Here is an 18,696-nt window from a genome sequence, read left to right on the forward strand (position 1 = left end):
GGCACAGTCACATCTTCCAGCCTTGCTCAGAGCAGGGACCCAGGATGCCTAGGCCACACCAGAAAGACACAGTGCCAATGGAATGGGACATTTAATTGTTTCTGTGGTGCTCCTGGACAGGGACTGCGGGGCCTTTGGCAGAGCCCTGGCTAATGGAACCACCAAAGGTGCCCATCAGCCAGTGCAAGGCAGGGTGGCAGCCTCAGGGCCTGGCTGAGGACAGCTGGCACTTGGGCTGTTGCTTAAGACAATTTCTAAGACTAGTGGGTAAGGAATGTTGCCTTTGAATGGAGGAGAGGGGGCTACAGTTAGGGGAGGAGAAAGGTCTTGGGTTGTGGGGAGGGGCTCCAAAGTCAGAAGGTTAGGAATAATAGGGAGTTGGTCACAAGGTCCTTCATGGCTGGGTTGATGGCTTGGGGGGGATGTGGTGACGGGAAGTCCAATAGGCTGACTTGGCTCAGGCCAGTTTCAGGAACTCCTGCAGTGTGTTTTGTTCCACAGCCTCCACGAAGAGCTCATAGTCCTGGGGGAGGGGATGAGAGGTGGTCACCTGAGTGCTGGTGCTTTGTCTCAGGTCTGACTCTAGCTGGCATCCTCCTACAACACTCCTCCACCCCCAGCCCCCGGGCCATACCCCACAGTACTGGTCCCCGTTGACAATCTGGGGTGGGGTAGCCTTGGGGTTGCCCGCCAGGGCTCGCATCTCATCCCGCAGGGCGTTGTCCTGGGAGATGTCCACTAGCTGGTACTGGATGCGCTTCCCATCCAGGATGCGGGTCACCTCGCTCTGCTGGGACTTGATCTGGGTGCAGAGGGCAGGCAGGGGTTAGTGAGCAAACTGGAGAGTTTATGAGGGGAACTCTGGACAGAGAGAAAGGGCTTGTGGCCAGGAGCTTCTGTTCCTCTGTCCCCCTCCACACCCTAGGGGAAGCTTCTGGCCACTAGGAGTTGGTAGGATGAGTCAGGCTTGTGGTGGAGCAGAATGAGAGGGATCACCAACCATGGGTAGGGGAGTCAGAATGAAGCGAAGTGAGATAAATGCAGGGTGGGGAGAGCCAGGAGGTCAGTGAGGTGAAGGCAGGGCAGGCCAGGGTGAAGGCTGGTAAGGGGCCACCTCCGCCCCAGGTACACACTCAGTAGAGAAGGGGAAGGGCAAGATAAGGACATGGTCAAGGATCAGCCTGGTAGTGGGGGTGCAGAGGGCCCAGGATGTCCAAAGGGTGTTCAGGATGGGACCGTGGATCCTGCTCCCCACCCAACCCTGGAGGCCATGCCCCGCACCCAGGGCGGGGGCGGGTCCCGGGCACCGGGTCCTGAGGACCCGGACCACCACCAGTGCCCAGCGCGGGCCCAGGGCGTGCACTCACTTCGCGGGAGCCGGTGACCGATGTGCTGTAGACGCGCAGGCCGCTCATGCTGCGGGTAGAACGACGGGCCGACAGGCGGACGGGCGGCGGTGGCAGCAGCTGCAGGGCCTGGAGACGAGGCCGCCGAGCTCGGGAGCGGTTTCCTTCCTGCTCAGCACGCGAGTCACCGCTCTCGGGACCAATGGGCGGTGTGGACAGGCGCGCGGCTGGGGCGGGGCCTACGCGACCCCGCCCCACGCACCGCCGGCCCCCTCTGTTCTCCTCCCCTTCCTTTTGGAGGACCCCAGCCCCACGCAAGACCGCCCGTAAGGCTCACAGTGTGAAGTTAGAGTGCGACCTGATGGCAAGAAAGGCCAGGGAGGGCGGGGGTGAGTGTTTGCCAGAGGCCTCCTCCTCCGCCTCGCTTGGGTTTACTGCACTCAACTACCAATCCCCGGTGCCACGACAACGCTGCTCAGCTCTGGGCTTTTAAAGCTTCGGCTGTTTTCAAACCTAAAGTTCGCCAGCTAGCAAACCTTGCCCCAAGGGGCTCTCCAACACACACATTTCCCCAAGGGCCATCCACACATAGCTAACCCCGCAGGGTAGGAGGCACACCACAGCAGAGACAGCCCCTGCTTAGATTTCCCCCCAAGTTTCCTCTTGGCTCAGATAGGCAGGTTTAGACAGGAATGGTGGTGGCAGGAGACATGACTACATGCTCAGGGAGCCAGAGGTTGGTATCAAGACTGCTGAGAGTCTGGGCCCTTGTTAAAGATCACAGCTGGGCCTGGGGTGGTCCCAGCCCCACCCCAACTCCATGCTGCAGATGGCACTCCAAAACTTACTGCTGGCAAAATGCAAGGGGTTCAGAAGGAGCAGACTCCAGCAACCGGCCCAACTTCAGACTCAGTTATCTGCCTGGGGTTGGACATGGAGCCCTTCAGAAGCCCTCCCAGGTCCAGGGCTCCGAGCATAGCTCAGGAAGACAACCCTAGCTCCTTGAGGCAAGCACAATGCCCTGCCTTGCTCTGGGGAAACCACTTCCTTACAGCAACCCACAGACAGCAGATTTCCTTCTCAGGGGCTCACTGAAAGTCTTTGCAATGACAAACTTACTCTATGACTCAGGGCAGTTTTGCCCATTAGAAAAGTGGTGTAGGAAAAGATCTTATTTGTCCGCACAGAACAAAAGAGGAGCAGAAGTGGTAGAGAAACAGACATGAGGCTGGACTTGCCGAAGTTCCCTCCTTGCTGCTGTTTGGGGAACTTGGCTAAACACCCAGGTTTTGGCTCCAACCATCCAAACTGAGGGGTGGAGTAAAGATGATGGTGATGGAAGGCAATGGAAAACTGAAGAGTCTGTTAAATTTTTATTTTGTAATCAAAATAGGCAATACAAACCAGTTGACATAACAAGGATTCATATAAATAACTGCTTATAAACTTTATGAGGAAAAATACCCGTGAGCATAGTGGCTGGGCTCCCAATACAGGGTGGAGACCAACCAGGCAGCTCTGTTTTCAGGAGTCAGGAGCCCAGAGGCTGAGAGGACTGGCTGGGTGGGGCTGTTCTGAATGGAAGGGATAAGTCACTCCATAAATAAAACACAGACTTGTAAAAACACTTAAGAGTCTCATTCAGGCCCAGGAGTAAGGTCCAGGATGCTGCCCTGCCAGTCCAAAGCTTAGCAAGAATCTCCCAGTGGCTGACTCTGGGCTCCTGAACTGCTCAGTGCTCCCCACTACCCACACACGGCCCTGGCTTGGCCTGGCTCCAGATCTAGAGGAGGTTGGGGGCTGGCCCAATAACCAGATACAAACAATTGTGAGAAGCTCCCTCAACAAGCAGGCAAGAGAAACCAGAAAGCAGAGGGTCCAAAGGCCCCAGAGAAACAAACAACAAAAAACATTGAAAGCTGTATCTTAAAGTTGACCTATACTGGGTACTATGACCTCTCAAGGAGCCTAGAGCAGGAAAGGGAAAGGACACACAACCCCAAATGCAAGAGAGGCACAAATCAGAAGGCTGATCACTGGCCCCAGCCCTGGGGGAAGGGGGTGAGCAGCTTGACAGTTGCCCTGTGGTATCCTGGGGGAAAATCCTGCCCAAACCCAGAACCATAGAGAAGAAGAGTCTGCACTCAAAGCCCAAGAAGGGAGCTGCCCAGCTGGCCTGAGAACAAAGGAGAAGGGGCCTGTGCTAACCACATGACCAGGACACAGGGCGACTAGAGTAGGGTCTCCTGTAAAGGGCATGGCAGCACATATGAAGAGGTCCTGGTTATAATCCCTTGGCCCCCAAGTGAGTACTTTGCTAATGAACAGATCACCCTGAGGCATCTGTGAGGACAAGAGCCCTGAGGAAGAAGCAGAGGAACTGGGCCTAAGAAAAGCCAGAGCCAACTCAGTTCCCAGGAAGGCTGATACATGGGGCCTGAGAATTCTCAAATGGCCATTGTTACTGGTATTCAGCCATTCCCAGCCCCTCTAAAGAACTCTGGGCATCACCAATACCAAGGTATGGAGAGGGAATGAATGTGGATCCACCCCAAAGGATGGAGAAGGGAGGTGAGCAGCCTGTTTGCCTGTGACGTCAGCCTGTGGCTAGGAATAGTCTGTGAGGACTTACCAGTTCACCTGCAAAAGTTAATTAGTAACTCACCCTCAAAGGGTGAATCAGGATGACAGGAGAAATGCAATCCAACAAAGCAAAGCCAGTGCAGGGCAGGACAAACAAAATTCTCTAATCAGCCCTTGGCCCTAGATGCAGGCTTGTACCTCCCCTCCACCCCTTCTCTCTGGGAATAGCAGCAGATAGGAGGCAAGAGATTGTCAGGGCAGGACCTGCTAGACCAGGCTTTCAACAGACCAGATTCTCCCTAGGGGAATACAGCCTGTCCCACCCCCAGCATTCCTCACTGTGTGACACAGTTTTCTCCCATGTCCTGGGCGTATCTGTCTGACATGATGGTCCTTAAGTCCTCAATGTCACGGCGTAGCTGTTGAACCTCTTCTAGTTTCCTCCTGATCACATCTGGCTTCTGCAAATCTAGGTGGGTCCCTGGGTGCTGTGCAGCTAGGGGAGGAGAGCATTTAGAGAGAATATTATTAATAAGTCAGTCAGGAGATGCTTTTATGTGGAGGGGGCAGTATGAACAGGCAGTACTCTGAGGTCCAGGGTCTTAGAACACGGCACTCTTTAAAAAACAGCTAGGGATAATGGGGTGAAAGCTTGCTTCCTAGTAGCCACTTTTTCTTTGTCTTGCATCCAGGTACCCCAAAAGGATGTCTGTTTCCAAAACAGATTTACCCAATGGCTACTCCGCAAAACACATAAACTCCCAGAGGGTGGTGACCAGGCCCATGGAGCCTGGTTCACACATTGCCATAAGGATAGGAAAGGTGGATAGGAGTGAGAGCAGAATGAAAGCTACTCTTTCCTGTATCCCAGACTGGCCTAAGGACTCACAGTGAATGCCCAGGAGCAGGGAGAGATTGGGGTCACGGCCCTGGGCCCTCTGGGTCACAATGCTACAGACAGCCTGCAGATCTTGAAGACAACTGGCCAATTCCTGGTGCAACTCAAATGCCAGCTGGGCTGTGTCTGATGAAGATGGGGACCCTGGTTGGGCCTGCCGCAGGTGTTCTTGGAGTGTGAGATTCTTTTCAATCAGGTCCTGGTTCTGTACTGAAAGCTGAGCAGATAGACAGGTGAACACATTAACCCAGGCCCAGGGAAAAGGGAAATACCTGTCCATGAATGTGGATATATGTATGTATGTGTGTGGACGAGAAACTATGAGTCAAAGGCCATGTCCCCACCTCCTCCCCACCTCTACCCAACAGGCTATGCACTTCCCCCTTCCTCCCCAGTATCAGCCCTAGTTTCTCCTGCAGATAGGTTGGGCCCACAGGGCTGCAGCATTGGAGAGGAAACTGCTCCCTAGCAGACTGAGTCATCAGCCTCCAGGTTTCTGTTCAGGAACCAGAAGGTACTCCTAACCCTCGGAACTCTCTGAAGCCAATCCCTCAGCCAACTCTGTTAGCCAGGCTATTAGAGAAGGCTTAACGTGAAATCTGAGGAGACACTGGTTTCAATCTCTCCCTGCCACCCTGAAAAAAGTGGCCACCAGCCAGCCTGATCAGAGTGTGTCAGAGGAATAAAGGGGGCAAGAAAGATAATATGACATGGAGGGAGGGTATAGTTCAGTGGTAGAGTACATGCTTAGAATGCACAAGGTCCTGGGTTCAATACCCAGTACCTCCATTAAAAAAAAACTAAAATAAATGAATAAACCCAATTACCTCCCATCTCAAAACAAAACAAAACAAAACAAAGACAACACGACAGCTAGCGGCCACTGTGTGGGTGGGCTGGAGAAGCTGGGGACCTGGAGGACACAGTGCTGGAATGTGTTCTGCCTTTTCAGATCTTCACCTCAGTAGAGTCAGGCTTCACTACATAAACCAGCTATTAATGTGTATCTGTGTCTTTTTCCCTCCCTTTCCCAGAACAACTTAATGCACTCTCCTTCCCTTCCTACCTCTACTCTGTTTTAAAGACACTGAATAGAGTTCCTCCTCCAGTCCCAGCCCTTCACCCACACTGGGCCACGTGACAATCTTAGCTCTGGGAGACCCCTTCCTGGGCACTTGTCCAGTGAACTTGGCTGCCCCCTGCTGACAGCTGTTTACTCCATGAGGATCACCAAACCTTCAGTCTTCTTGAACCCTTCATCCCCAACCAACCCCACAAACCTGTGGCTGCAGGAAGACAAAATAAGAGAATGGTTTTCTATATCCAAAAAGCCCTCCTGGGTAATTACGGCCACTCAAAGACAGGATTACAACCTTTAATATAAAGGATGATGCAATGTATCTTCTTACTCCTCTGTCAAAGAAAGCTTAGCAGGGACCTCTCAAACATGGGAACTCTTGTGGGAGGAGGGCTGGGAGGATACATAGAGAAATCAGGTTTGTAAAGGCAGTACCAAGAGGCCTCACTGATGCTGCTCACCTCTTTCACAGCTGTACGCAGCTGCTGCAGGGCTGTCTCCCTCCGTTGGGCCTCTTCTTTCAGGGCCTGGCTTGTTCCTTCTTCCTGAGCTACTTCTTGCTCTAGGCTCTGAATTCCAGATTAAGGAGAGTGAAAGAACACATCAGGGGTAACAAGTCTGTTTCAGACCATACTGTCTCTGGTCTGGACTCTATAGTAAAGCTTCACCCCGCCCATGCACTATTGCTAAGAGATTATTTTAGAACAGCCCTGATTTGTGACTTCCCTCCAAAACCTTCCTCTAGCCACTGACCATGTACCAATAAAGGCCAGGTCCTCAGCAGGGCATTCCAGGACAGTCTGACCCTTACCTACTTTTCGATCCATATCTCTTTTTATCCCTCCACATAGCCTCCACTCCAGCCACACCAAGTGACTGACTGGCTTTCATCCCCAAAGATTCCAGCTCCAGTGCTGTTGTTCACTTCTCTTCCCCTTTGCCCAGACTGCTCCTCTGATCTGTCACCCAGGAAACCTCCTAGGCCCACCTGAGCCTTCCTCAATCTGCAAATCGGATCCAATTAATCCCAACCTTGCCCTACCTCCATGATGGCTCATGAGTACATTCATTGGCTGTGCATATGGTTCCTCCCCTCCACTAGACCATAACTTTACTGAGGGCAAGGAACATCCAATTGAGTTCAATTATTTATTGAGCACTTACTATTGACAGGCACTGGGATACTGAAAAGAATACCAAACAGTCTCTATCTTTGAGGAGCTCATAGCCAAATGCCCTTGACAATACTGTATATGAAATGCTTCTGACAGAGATGAGAAGGGGTAGGAGAGCACTCTCACAGCACCTATCTAGTTATAATGTGTATCTGTGTATATGTGTGTTTGTGTGTAGGGGTAGTCAGGGTCAGGGGAGGGAGGTATTTATATCTGTTATCTTCTGCATCTCATTCTATTCATTCTAATTCCTCCCCACCTCCACCCCTGCATTTGGAAACTGATTTGAACAACTAAAGTATAAATAATATTTCTGAATTTTTCTATTTTGTATTAATATAAAACTTTACAGCCAAGGAGAACATCTCGCCACCACAAAATACCCATCACCACTTTGAATCCACCTAATTCCACCAAGTTCACCTGACATTTTAATTTGTTTGAGACGTCTCATCATGAGTAAGCGTACCATTTAAAATGCTGAGGGGGGGGGTGTTTAGCTCAGTGGTAGGGTGCGTACTTAGTATGCATGAGATCCTGGGTACCCTGGATCATACCCTGCATGAGATCCCAGTACCTCTAATGATGATGATGATGACGACGACAATAATAACAATAACAATAACAATAATAATAATAATTAAAAAAAAAAAAACTTAATCCCTCCAAAAAAAAATATTGTGGAACCTCAGGGTTCCAGGAAGGATACTTTGAGATCCATTAAAAACTCTACTAAAATCCTGGGATTTTGAATGGATATAAACACTCACTAGGCTTGACTATCTCCTTACAAGACTTGAAATACATGAGCTAAACAAACCCACATAGTGGCAAAGGTAGGAGGACTGCAGCTTTCAGTTGTTCCTCGGAGTGAGTGCATCTCACCCATTTTGGTATGAAAACCTCTTTTAGGGTCTAAAGAGAACCTGAGTGAACCTGGTGTACTTAGGATTTCTTGGAGAACCCAATTAAGGACACTCCCACTCTGGCCCAAAATAGAAACCAGTTGTCTGATTTTTCCTTATTCTTCAACCCCCTACATTCTGTCAGTCACTGATTCCTCTCAATTTTACCTCCTAAAATTCATTGAAATCTGTCCCTTCACATCTCCTCCTTGCTATGCTGCCTTATGCATCATCCTTCATCATCTTTTGCTAGGATTTCTGCAACAGTCCACTGGCCTCTAGCCTTGCCTCTCTCCAAGTGCCAATCATCTTCCACACTCAAGCCTGAGTTGTAAACCTGACCACATCACACCCTGACTAAATGTCGATTCCTATCACCTACCTAAAAAATACAAGCTAACTTAGTAGGATAGACAGACCCCTCCCATAGCCCAGTTCTCATTCATCTTACTTACTTCAACAATACCAAACTGCTTGCAGCTTCACACGCAAACCCTGCTGTTTCATGCCTTCATGTACCTACCATGCTGTTCCTTCTATCAGGAATTCCAATACCATCCTATCCCACTCCTCTTCTTTGCCTGGCTAACTCCTCCTCGTCCTTCAAGGTTCATGATCTCCAGAAACGCTTCCTTGGCCCCCCCACTTCCACTGACCCTTCTATGCTCCCCCAGGGTAATATGGACATTGCTCTCTCAGTACTGTGCTGAAACCTCTTCCCAAAAAGACTGTAGGCTAAAAGCACTGATTGGGTCTCATTCTTGTACACCTAACACCAAGCAAACTGCATGGCATAGAATAAAGTGTTAGTTGAATTTCAGAGATTCCACCATTAAATCCTGCCCACCATGTCCCAAGGACTCCAGCTCACCTGTACTTGTGAATGCAACTGGTCAATCTTCTGCTGTTGCTTCTCCACAATCTGAAAGGCAAAGTTATGGAAGGCTGTAAGCACATGCTGACAGTGAGGTCAGAGGGCAAGAGGCTACACTAGGATCTGTGGTCTGGCTATTAGGCTACAGCCGGTCAATAGTGAGAACAGGGTGAAGACAAGTTAGCTCTACCTACAGACATATAACCCAGACTCTATCCTGATTAACTAGTTTCACATTCGTGTGCTCCAGCCACAAACAGGTTTAAACAAAGAGAAATCTATGACGACCATGGGGAAGTAGGGTGGAGAGAGACACTCCCACCCTGATGACTGTAGGACAGTGGAATCAATTTTATATAAAGCCAGTGTACATTCTGGTTCTCTGATAAAGGACATGGCTAAAAATTAATGAAGCCTGCCCTATCCAAGGCTATGAAAGTTATCATTACTTATAGTTTTGGTCACACTGACTATCCAAGAAGAGAGCTAAACAGGCCCAGTTTCCTGTCCTTTGAGACCTCTGGTTTCCTCCGAACCATTTCTGAGTCTTTTTTGCTGACTTTCAATCTCACTGGCAGGCCCAGGGTTCCTTCTTCTCTGCTGAGAAGGGCCATCTCTCTGGTTAGAACTCTGCCCAATGCAAGAGATCCTGTATAGGGCCTGAGCCATGAATGAAGTGCACCAACCTTTAGTGCACAACTTTGGAGCATCAAGTCTGGATGTTCATGTCCTCCCTAACTTTGCTTGCCTATCATAAGGATGAACATCTAAAATGGAAATTTATTATGCAGAGGCAACTTCTTGGAAAATAGAGAAAAGCTCTGGGTAGCAGATCCTAGGTGGCTCATGGTTCCTTACCAATACACAATCTTTTCTTTCGTCTAAGCCTACCCCCTGTTACAGCCTGGACATCCTCAGTCACCTTCCGAAGGGAATCACATTCCTTCTGCCAGGATTCCATTTCCACTTTGGGATCTTCTCTCTGTTGAGCTGGACCTTCTCCACTGGCCTCCTCCACACACTGCTTATCTTGCAGGCTGAAAGATAGTGATCTCTTAAGAACTCTAAAGTAAGAGAGATGTGGCTTTGACTCCTGATTCTGCTATTTATTTTATGTTTTGAGGCAAGAGACTCAGGCCCTTCCAAGCCATAGTGGGGGATAATGTCTCAGGTCTGTCTGTTGTAATGGAGGGAGTGCCACACAGAAGCTGCTTGCTCAGTCTAGGTTAGTTCCCTTCCCTAATAGCCAGCATTCATATGATGTGTCACCAATTCTCTACCCGCCCAAGGCTTTTATTCTTTGTTTTGATATTTAAAAATAAACATTCATCACATGTATTTAAATTATAAAAAGTCGTACATCTACATTGCAGAAATTTTGAAAAATGCCAAAAAAATATTTTTCTTTGCAGTCTGGTGCAGAGCCAACTTTGTCCCCTATCCTTGCTTCCGCTTCCAACAAGTCTGATCCCATGAATCCCCACAATCACTTTCATCATGGCCCATCTGCTGAGATAAACAACAGGGTCACTGTGGTTGAATATGGGATGAGAAATCCAATCCATCCCATTAGAAACTGGATTTGGTCCAAGAGGCTGTTGAAACATAGCCACCACATTTTCAGGAACTGCTATTAATATGGAGGAGGCTCTCAAGACACCCTGAGAGTAATTATGGCATCTTGTTTTGTTCTCAGAACCTGCTGTGGCAATTGAGAGCAATCCCTAAGGCTGAAGAGAAACAGATGCTCCTGGTAGTCTTTATCTTATAAGGTTCAAAATGTGGATAACCTCAGTACTCAGCACTAGGATCTACTTTTGCAAATATACAGATACTCATTTTCCAGTTTATAAAGTACTCCTGTCCATTCAACACATATATATTCAAGGATTATTATCCAGTATTACTATGCCAGGCACTGGGTTGGATCCTTCCAAAGGATACAGGGACAAACCCCACTGCACCTCCCACATTCTATGTCAAAGACATATCCTTGCCCATAAGCAGCTTTCCTATTACTTATAATTCAAAGAAAATGAAGCTCAGAGAAGTAAAGGGATTTGTCTAAAGTCACACAGGTAGTGAGTGGGGAGCCAGAATCAGAACCTAGCTCTCCACTTCTTTCCTCACCCCCACAGGAGTATTCACCTATGTCTAGTAGAGAATTCTGCTTCCCTCTGTCTGAGGCTTTCCAGTTGAACCTCCTTCTCTCTGCAGGCTGCCTGGGTCTCCTCCAGCAAACTCTCCAGCTCAGTCACTCTCTCCTGCAGCTCTGTGCTCTTCAACTCAGAATCCTTAAGCTGAAAGACAGGATTCCATGCTTAGGTCAACAAGCCAAGGAAGATTCTGTCTGAGTATCTTAAAAAATTTGTGACGTGAGTCTGGACATGACTCCTTTGGGACTTTCCTTTCAGGAAGCCACAGGGTAACTGCATGTAGCAGAGGCTGAACAGTCCCCCTGCTTGGCCACTCCCTGCTTGCCCCACATTGCTGCTACCTGCTGGCTCTGCTTCTGATGGTCTTCCAGGGTGGGCAGGTCAGCCAGGTAGCGCTCCAAGGTCTCAATACGTTGCTGCTTCTCCCGGTTCTGCTCTGATTCCTTTTGACATTTCTTTTTCAAATTATTAATATGCTTATCACGACCCTTGACCTAGGAAAAGAAACGTCAAGAATCTTGTCTCCACTGACTCATCTACGACCTTGAACATCAACTTTTTTCCAAGTGACCACTGTCTTTGCCCTTAGGGCTGTATATGTTTTCTACTACAATGAAGGCAGGAATCTGATCAAATTTTGCCATTTGAGATTAGGGCATAAACTACAGAGTTAACATATAAGAACTTTCCAATCAAGGGCAAGGGAGAAAAGCTCCTTGGGAGGTTTTTAAAAATTGGTAGCTCTACTGTATAATAAAGAACTTGTCTCGTCTTTGTCCCAGGTCTCTGAGAGGTAACTTCTAAACTCTTAGCGCCTTCTGAAACAGCCTCTACTCTATGTAGTATGTATCTCTCTAAATAAATCTACCCTTACTCAAAAAAACCAAAAACCAAAACAAACAAAAAACCTCATAGAATTTCCCAAGTAATAGAAAAGGAGGGTCTTTGTTATCCACAGTGGGCCCAAGCCCACCATAAATGCATTCATGCTAATGAGATGACTCAGAATGGGGGCTGGTCACTATAAAGACCAATAGAGTTGAGCCCAACTTCCTGTGAGGAAGGGGAAAGGACTGGAGATTGAGGTCAATCATGCCTACATAATAAAATCCAATTAAAAAACTCTGGACACTGAAGCTCAGTGGAGCTTCCTGGTTGGAAGTGATGTGGATGTGATAGGAGGGTGACAGGCCCTGATTCCATGGGGGAAAAGGTATAGAAGCCCTGCTTTCAGGACTTTCCCAGATCCTGTCCTATTTATCTTTTCACTTGGCTTTTCCTGGTTTGTATCTTTATAATAAAACTGTAATCCTAAATATAGCACTTTGCTGGGTTCTGAGTTATTCAGGTGAATTATTGAACCTGGTTGGTCATAAGTATAGGAGGCCTGGGGAACCCAAAATATGCAGCTGGCATCTGAAGTTAAGCATTTTTTAGGGGGACCATGCTCTTAAACCTGTGGAGTCTGATGCTAACTCTAGGTGGTTAACTAGTTCAGCATCAGAACTGAATTGCAACAGTATATATAACTTCCTTGTAGACATACAACCAGTCTGGTCTGTTCTGGTGAGATAGGTAATGCATTCTTCCATAAACACCACATATAATGTAAAGCTAAGCAATCATCTAGAAGGGCTAATGAGACTGTAGACTCCTTGAGAGGAGGGGCTGGGTCCATCTTGCTTATTATCATATACCCAATACATAGCTCAATGCTTGGCACTGAGCAGAGAATCAATCAAGATTTGATGAATGGAAATTTTCATATTATAGCTTTTTATTTGACTTATGAAAAAGGAAGCTGAAGGAAGTAAGAGAAAGCAGAGAAAAGATAAGGCAGATCTATTTACTTGTGCCAAAGACACACAGACCTGATTTAATCCAAAGGTAACGAAGAACTAAGAGAGATCCTTGAAAATCAGTCAAAAGCTTTACCCCAGGTACAATCTGTACTCTTCAAGTTCCATGTGATTCTCCAGTGATTCTCACACTTTAACAAGCATCACAGTCACCTGGGAATCTTACTGAAAATGCTGGTAACCAACTTTGAACTAAAAAAGTGGTGGACTGGCCAGAGATGTTTATCTTCTCTCCTTTCGAAAACATCTCTAAAACCTATGATAGGAGGGAAATGAAGCACTAATACATAAAAGTCAACAGAGGAAGAGACAAAAGTATACAGGAGATTTCAACATATTTTCAGAAGGTAAAAGTGGGTGGGTGGGGGGGCATAAATGACTTGGAGCAGAGGAATTATAATCTGTAGTGGGTGTTACAGACAATTTGGAAAACAATGTGCCCTTCACAACCTGCAAGAACCTCTGTACTCGAAGCACCAGGTACCTGAGGCAGGTAGTTATTAGCTATAGACTTAAAAAATAGGGGGTTCACTGGAAGTCTATATTCAGGTTAGCTGGATACCATTCTCACCCTGGGTTTCCCTAACAGGAGACTGGAGATTTAGTATCTGGTTAAATCAAATGAGAGAGTCCAGTCAGGAATATCAGTCATGGCAGGGAGAGAGAGTGAAGCACTGGGTTGAAAATAAGTAAAAACCTATGTATAGAACTGTGGGGCTCTAAACCTAATCTCCTTCTCAGTGCTGAGAACCCAAAGACCAAAAGCATTCCTGTCCCAAGCCTCCCCCACCAGGCAGCTGAAGATTCTTTTCTAGAGGGAGTGAGATAAGGACATTCAGATACTGAAATTTGAGGGTTCCCAAGTGAAAAGGGCCATGTAAGTCTGATCATCCTACAGCACCAGGCAATTACCATGAACCCAGAGTTTCCATGCAGCTTTAAAACACTACATTCTTAAATATGAGTACTCATTCGTTGAAGGATCACCAAGCCTCTAACATGAAAGACACCAAAACAAAATAAAAAGGACCTGAAGGAAACAAGAACAACACTATAAGCAGATACAGATATCCCAAAATGTATAATCAATATTATAAGAGAAAAGATATTGGATCCATGAAACAAATCCAGCAAAAAATACAACATAAAGATACTATTCAGAAATACAGAGGTATATATCAGGAGAAAGAAAAGAATTGAGGACAGACACCTTTGTGGAGTGAGGCTGGGTACAGAACCACTAATTTTTACTATAAACATGTTGGTATTTGATAACATCTTGGTTATTTAACTTAGATACATGTATTATTTTGATTAAAAGTTTCTTTTTTAACAAGCCTCTAAGTCTGTGCTGTACCAGTGGCACCAACATCACCTGGGAGCTTATTAGAAATGCAGGATCTTGGGCCCCCTCCCTTCCCAGAACTACTGAATCTGTTTTACCAAAATCTCCAAATGATTCTTAAGCACATTACAGTTTAAGAAGCACTGCTTTAAAAAAAAAAAAAGAAAAAAAGAAAGAAACACTGCTTTAGCTGGCTTTGATGCAAGTGGTCCAGAACTAAACATTACTGAACCGGTCTCCCAAGAATTAGAACCTGTAAACAGAACCAAAAGATTTAGCTCCTTCTGTGATAACCCATTTCACTCTAAGGCAATTCAAAGAACACTGGTAAAAATGTAAAAACCCCCAAATGGCAGAATGAGGAGAAACCAGACTGAAGGATGTACCACCGGTGTTTAAACATCTTGCAGCAGTATCATCTGGTGACTGCCCAGGCTGGTTTTCCACCCAGGCCAGCTGGTGGCCCATTACAGCCTGGGACAGTGACGGATTGATTATACAGCTTTCCCTGTCTGTGGCAGTTTTGTGAAGATGAAGCAGAAAGAAGGGGTACCATTTCTAATAGACCAGTTCTGCATGAGAAGTCAATGTAGGGTGACTCACCCAATTGGCTCCTCCAGGTTCCAAAAGTAGGGGCCAGAAACAGATTAGGGTTTGGTAGGAGAAGGCTGACTGCCAAATCTGTTGTGAGCTAGAAATCTACCAGCTCCTTAACTCACCCTTTCTTCCTGTTTCTTCCCCTCCTCTGAATGCTTCTGCAATGCCACTTTGAGTGACTCTCTGATGAGCTGGACTTCAACTTCTGAAGCAGAGAGTTTCTTTTCAAGCTCAACCTTTTCTTTGCTCAAGGCTTCTGTCTTCTGTGCAAACTGTGCACGTAAGAAAGTGTTCTCTCGTTGCAATTCCTGCAGGAAGATCCTCAATACATGACTATTCTTTACCCTTACAGTCCCATGTACTTTATTTATCCCTACTACACTTTGTGGTCAAATATAATCCTTCCCTAAGAATTTCTTCAAGTAGTGCTTCTCAAAGTGTGGTCCTAGGACTAACAGCTTCAGCATCACCTAAGAATTTGTCAGAAATGCAAATTATTAAGCCCAATACCCAGGCCCAATGAATCAGAAACTCTGGAGACGGGTCTCAATAATCTGTTTTAACAAGCCTTCCAGGTGATTCTGATGCACACTCACATTTCAGAACCACTGGCTCAAAGCAATAATTAAGTTATAGTATAACGCAGGAACACAGAACAATACATCAGAAGACCTGGGCTCAAGGCCTGGTTCTCCTGCACTCATTCTCTATATAACTTTAAGCAAATTCTTCCTCCTCCTTGGGCTTCAATTTTTTCATCAGTAAATTAGAGGACTGAACAAGATTTTTATCTAACAGCTTTTCTCACTCTATCATTCTGATTCTACAAGATGGAACATTGTCTTAACAGGCCTACTAGGTGGCAAAGCCAACATAGTACTATAATCCACCTAATAACCATCACTCTAAAGCCCAAATAAGAATAAGCTTGTTCAATAAAGCAGGTTTCTTTTAGAGCCAGTAAGAATATGGTTTCTTTCAGTTGCTCCTAGATGTGGAAGAATAAAAGTGAGAATGGCTCAATCTCCTGTTACCTCTGCTTCTCCCTCCATTTGGCCAGGGCTGGTAGATTAAGACTTCTCAGAACATCACTCAGCTCTAGGATTGTACTATGTACCCTGCTCTGCCTTTTCTCCCAAGTATGTCCTGACACCAAGGCACCTAGACATCCACCTGATTCTACCCTCAAGCCTTTTCTGACCCCACAAGGCAGAATTATAATTAGGATGTTTACTCTTTGAGGGCAGGGACCCTTTACATTACTTGGTCCATTTTCTAACTCCTGGATACCCAACAGTACCCAACAGGGAAGATACTGACTTATGACAAACAGAATGCCATCCTGGCTGCCAAGGCTTACCTGCAGCCTCAGCAAGCAGACATCCCCAAAGGGGGCAGGGTGGCCCAAAAGAGCACTGTGGACTTGTAGTTCGCTCTCTCGCACTTTCTGCTCCAGCTGAGAGATATGTTTCCTCTGCCTGCACAAGCCAGAACAGAATGAGGTCCAGGGTCCTGACACAAACCTACTTGCAATATGAGCCCCCACTTTCCTTAGAAAGGTACAATCCATACATAGTAAGCAAAGACCTTGGATTCTGGGCAGTGCTGTTTTGCTGAAGGAGGAAGAACAAATGAGAAAACTGACTGAAAGGAAATAAAGAAAGACTAGTTTTAAGAACCAGCTGCCTCCTTTAGGCACTCCCCACAGCCCCTGCAGAGATATGCAACTGGCCTAGCACAACAGTCAGATTCAGGACTAGGCTGCTTATCAACCTAGCTCTATCATGAGGCAAAGCTGGGGGCCTAAACAGAGGGGCTGTGCTGCTCTTGGGGAGACCTCATTAGTGGGAACTGGAAGAGAGGCTGGCACTATGACACGCCTTGCCCACTTACTTGTCAATAAGGAGTTCCTTTTCCTTCAGAAGATGTTCGTTACTGTTCAAGATGCTGATCCACTGTGCTGGCTCTAACGTGGGCAATGAAGGAGCAAAAGCAGCAGGATGGTGGCAGATGGCTCCATTCTGAAGCTGAAAGATGTGCAGGACCAGAGGGGCTTGATCTTGACCTACAGGCACCTAAAAACACCTGAGCAGTACCTAGCTGGGTCTGCAGTCAAGGCTTACTTTGGCTCAGCCTGGGAAAGCTTAGTGTTTATGAAATAATTTTAGCTCTGATGCATGACTGGAAAGAACCTGCCTGGAGTCTTCTGCCAACTGGACACTCCCTGCTCAGAAAGGCTCTAGTTTCTAAGAAAAGGTCAGTTATCTTTCATTATCTGTCAAGAGAAGCAAACCAAGGAGCTAAATGTCCTCACTAACCAGGAAAGGAGAATGTGTCCTGCTTACTTCCTTCCCACTCGTAAGCAGCACAAGGACTTTTTTTAAAAACACAAAAGTGGTAAAGTGGAAAGAACACGTGATCCAAAGATGGTTTTTGAACCCTAGAGCTCTCCCACTTAACCAGCTCTGTGACCCTGGACAGATTACTTATTCTAAGAACCTGGTAAATTCTATATTTACCTCATCAGAGTGTTATACAAGGATTAAATAAGACTCTGTATGTTAAAATACCTAGTCTAGTGACTTGTACGTAAGTATATACATATACAATCAGTGTTGGTGTCCTAATTTTCCTTTGTAACCCTCTACTTTGGAGAATTTACCTCGTGTTTAATTAGACCACCAACAGATTTGATGGCATTCATAAGACTTCATTTTCTATCTATAAACATCCTCCCTGACAAATGTTTTCTTTAGAGTCAAAACTTATAGGACAAAACTCATACAGTTCTAAGTTCAGAACAGAAGCTGCAAAGTCCAAGGAAAGGGCCTCTACCTGCATTTGCTCCATCTGTAAACGGATCAACTCCAGCTGCTGTCGACAAGTGCTGAGCTCACAAGATCGCTCTCGGGGATGCCAAGGGTCAGGATTCGGCTGCCACACCTGAGAGGGCAGAAGCTTGGAGAGCCCAGGAGCAGGCTGGAGTCCCAAAGGGAGAACCCCACTGCTGCTGGAGTGCGGTCCATTCTGCTCACACACTGCCCCACTGCCTGGTGCCTTCTTGGTCTCAGGCAACACTTTGTATAGCTCCTTATTTGTGTCAGTTCTTGGGTTGTGGAAGTAGACTTGGTAGTGGGGATCTGAATAAAGTGTCTCCATCATTGCTGACTGATTGAGGGTGGATTCCATATTGGGAATATCAAACTTCCTCACCTCTTCTCTTTCATGGCCCACTGCTGGAAACCAGGACTGCTCAACTCCATTTTCTCCGGCAGCACCACAAAGATACATGAAATCTCTAGACAGGCCTGGAGAACGTTTCATTGCACCGAGGTCTCCATTTCTTGTCATCCCCACACTTTCAGCCAACCCTGACAAAGGAAGTTTGGAAGAAGAGGGTCCAGCAGAAGAATTTGGCTTGGCAGGAGAGGTCCCCAAAGTAGAAGGCATCACATGGGCTGTTGGAATGGTTACGTGGCTTTTGATGGGCTGGAAAGAAGGGCTGCTACTTGAACTGCAAAAATCTGTGGAGAGAATAGTTTTCCATAAGTCAAAACTGAAGCAGCAAGTTTTCTTGAGTTTGGCTGTATGCCGGACATTCTCTGCCTGTCCTGAGACCAGGCAGAGAGGGCACTGTCATCACAAGTATCAGACAGAAAAACACGGCAGCCTAACTGGGAGACGTGTGTTCTAAGATCTCAAATGCCATTTACAAGGCAAACCAACAAAAGACAATACTGGCTTCACTTTTAACCTACACTGTCCTTTGTATTTGAAAAAAAAATCTTGCCAGTCAACAAAGCTAAAAACTGAACTTTAAAAAAAAATCACTTACTTAAGGGAAATGGATTAGGTCCTACTCTTCTAAGAGCTGGGCAAC

The 18,696-nt window shown here is 46.7% G+C and overlaps 2 protein-coding genes across 2 annotated transcripts in view; both read right to left on the minus strand.

The window, feature by feature from the left end:
- Positions 1–72: 72 nt before the first annotated feature.
- On the minus strand, positions 73–1,502 carry SH3BGRL3 (SH3 domain binding glutamate rich protein like 3). Its single transcript, XM_031464429.2, has 3 exons — positions 1,368–1,502; positions 635–802; positions 73–523 (listed from the first exon to the last, which is right to left on the minus strand). Exons 1-3 carry the CDS (start codon positions 1,413–1,415, stop codon positions 458–460), a joined length of 282 nt encoding a protein of 93 aa, XP_031320289.1. The 5' UTR covers positions 1,416–1,502; the 3' UTR covers positions 73–457.
- The window catches only part of CEP85 (centrosomal protein 85), a 34,214-nt gene continuing 15,590 nt past the window's right edge, over positions 73–18,696 (minus strand). The window contains exons 4-16 of the mRNA XM_031464423.2: positions 17,652–18,340; positions 16,710–16,843; positions 16,177–16,294; positions 14,939–15,124; positions 11,357–11,509; positions 11,008–11,159; positions 9,782–9,896; positions 8,857–8,907; positions 6,367–6,474; positions 4,819–5,044; positions 2,195–4,425; positions 1,368–1,704; positions 73–523 (exon numbers count right to left, since the gene is read on the minus strand). Coding sequence (XP_031320283.1) covers positions 4,265–4,425; positions 4,819–5,044; positions 6,367–6,474; positions 8,857–8,907; positions 9,782–9,896; positions 11,008–11,159; positions 11,357–11,509; positions 14,939–15,124; positions 16,177–16,294; positions 16,710–16,843; positions 17,652–18,340 — 2,093 coding nt within the window. The 3' untranslated portion in view covers positions 73–523; positions 1,368–1,704; positions 2,195–4,264. The remainder of the gene's footprint in view (positions 524–1,367; positions 1,705–2,194; positions 4,426–4,818; positions 5,045–6,366; positions 6,475–8,856; positions 8,908–9,781; positions 9,897–11,007; positions 11,160–11,356; positions 11,510–14,938; positions 15,125–16,176; positions 16,295–16,709; positions 16,844–17,651; positions 18,341–18,696) is intronic.

This window comes from Camelus dromedarius, chromosome 14 (assembly GCF_036321535.1).
Source record: "Camelus dromedarius isolate mCamDro1 chromosome 14, mCamDro1.pat, whole genome shotgun sequence".
Lineage (NCBI taxonomy): Eukaryota > Metazoa > Chordata > Mammalia > Artiodactyla > Camelidae > Camelus > Camelus dromedarius.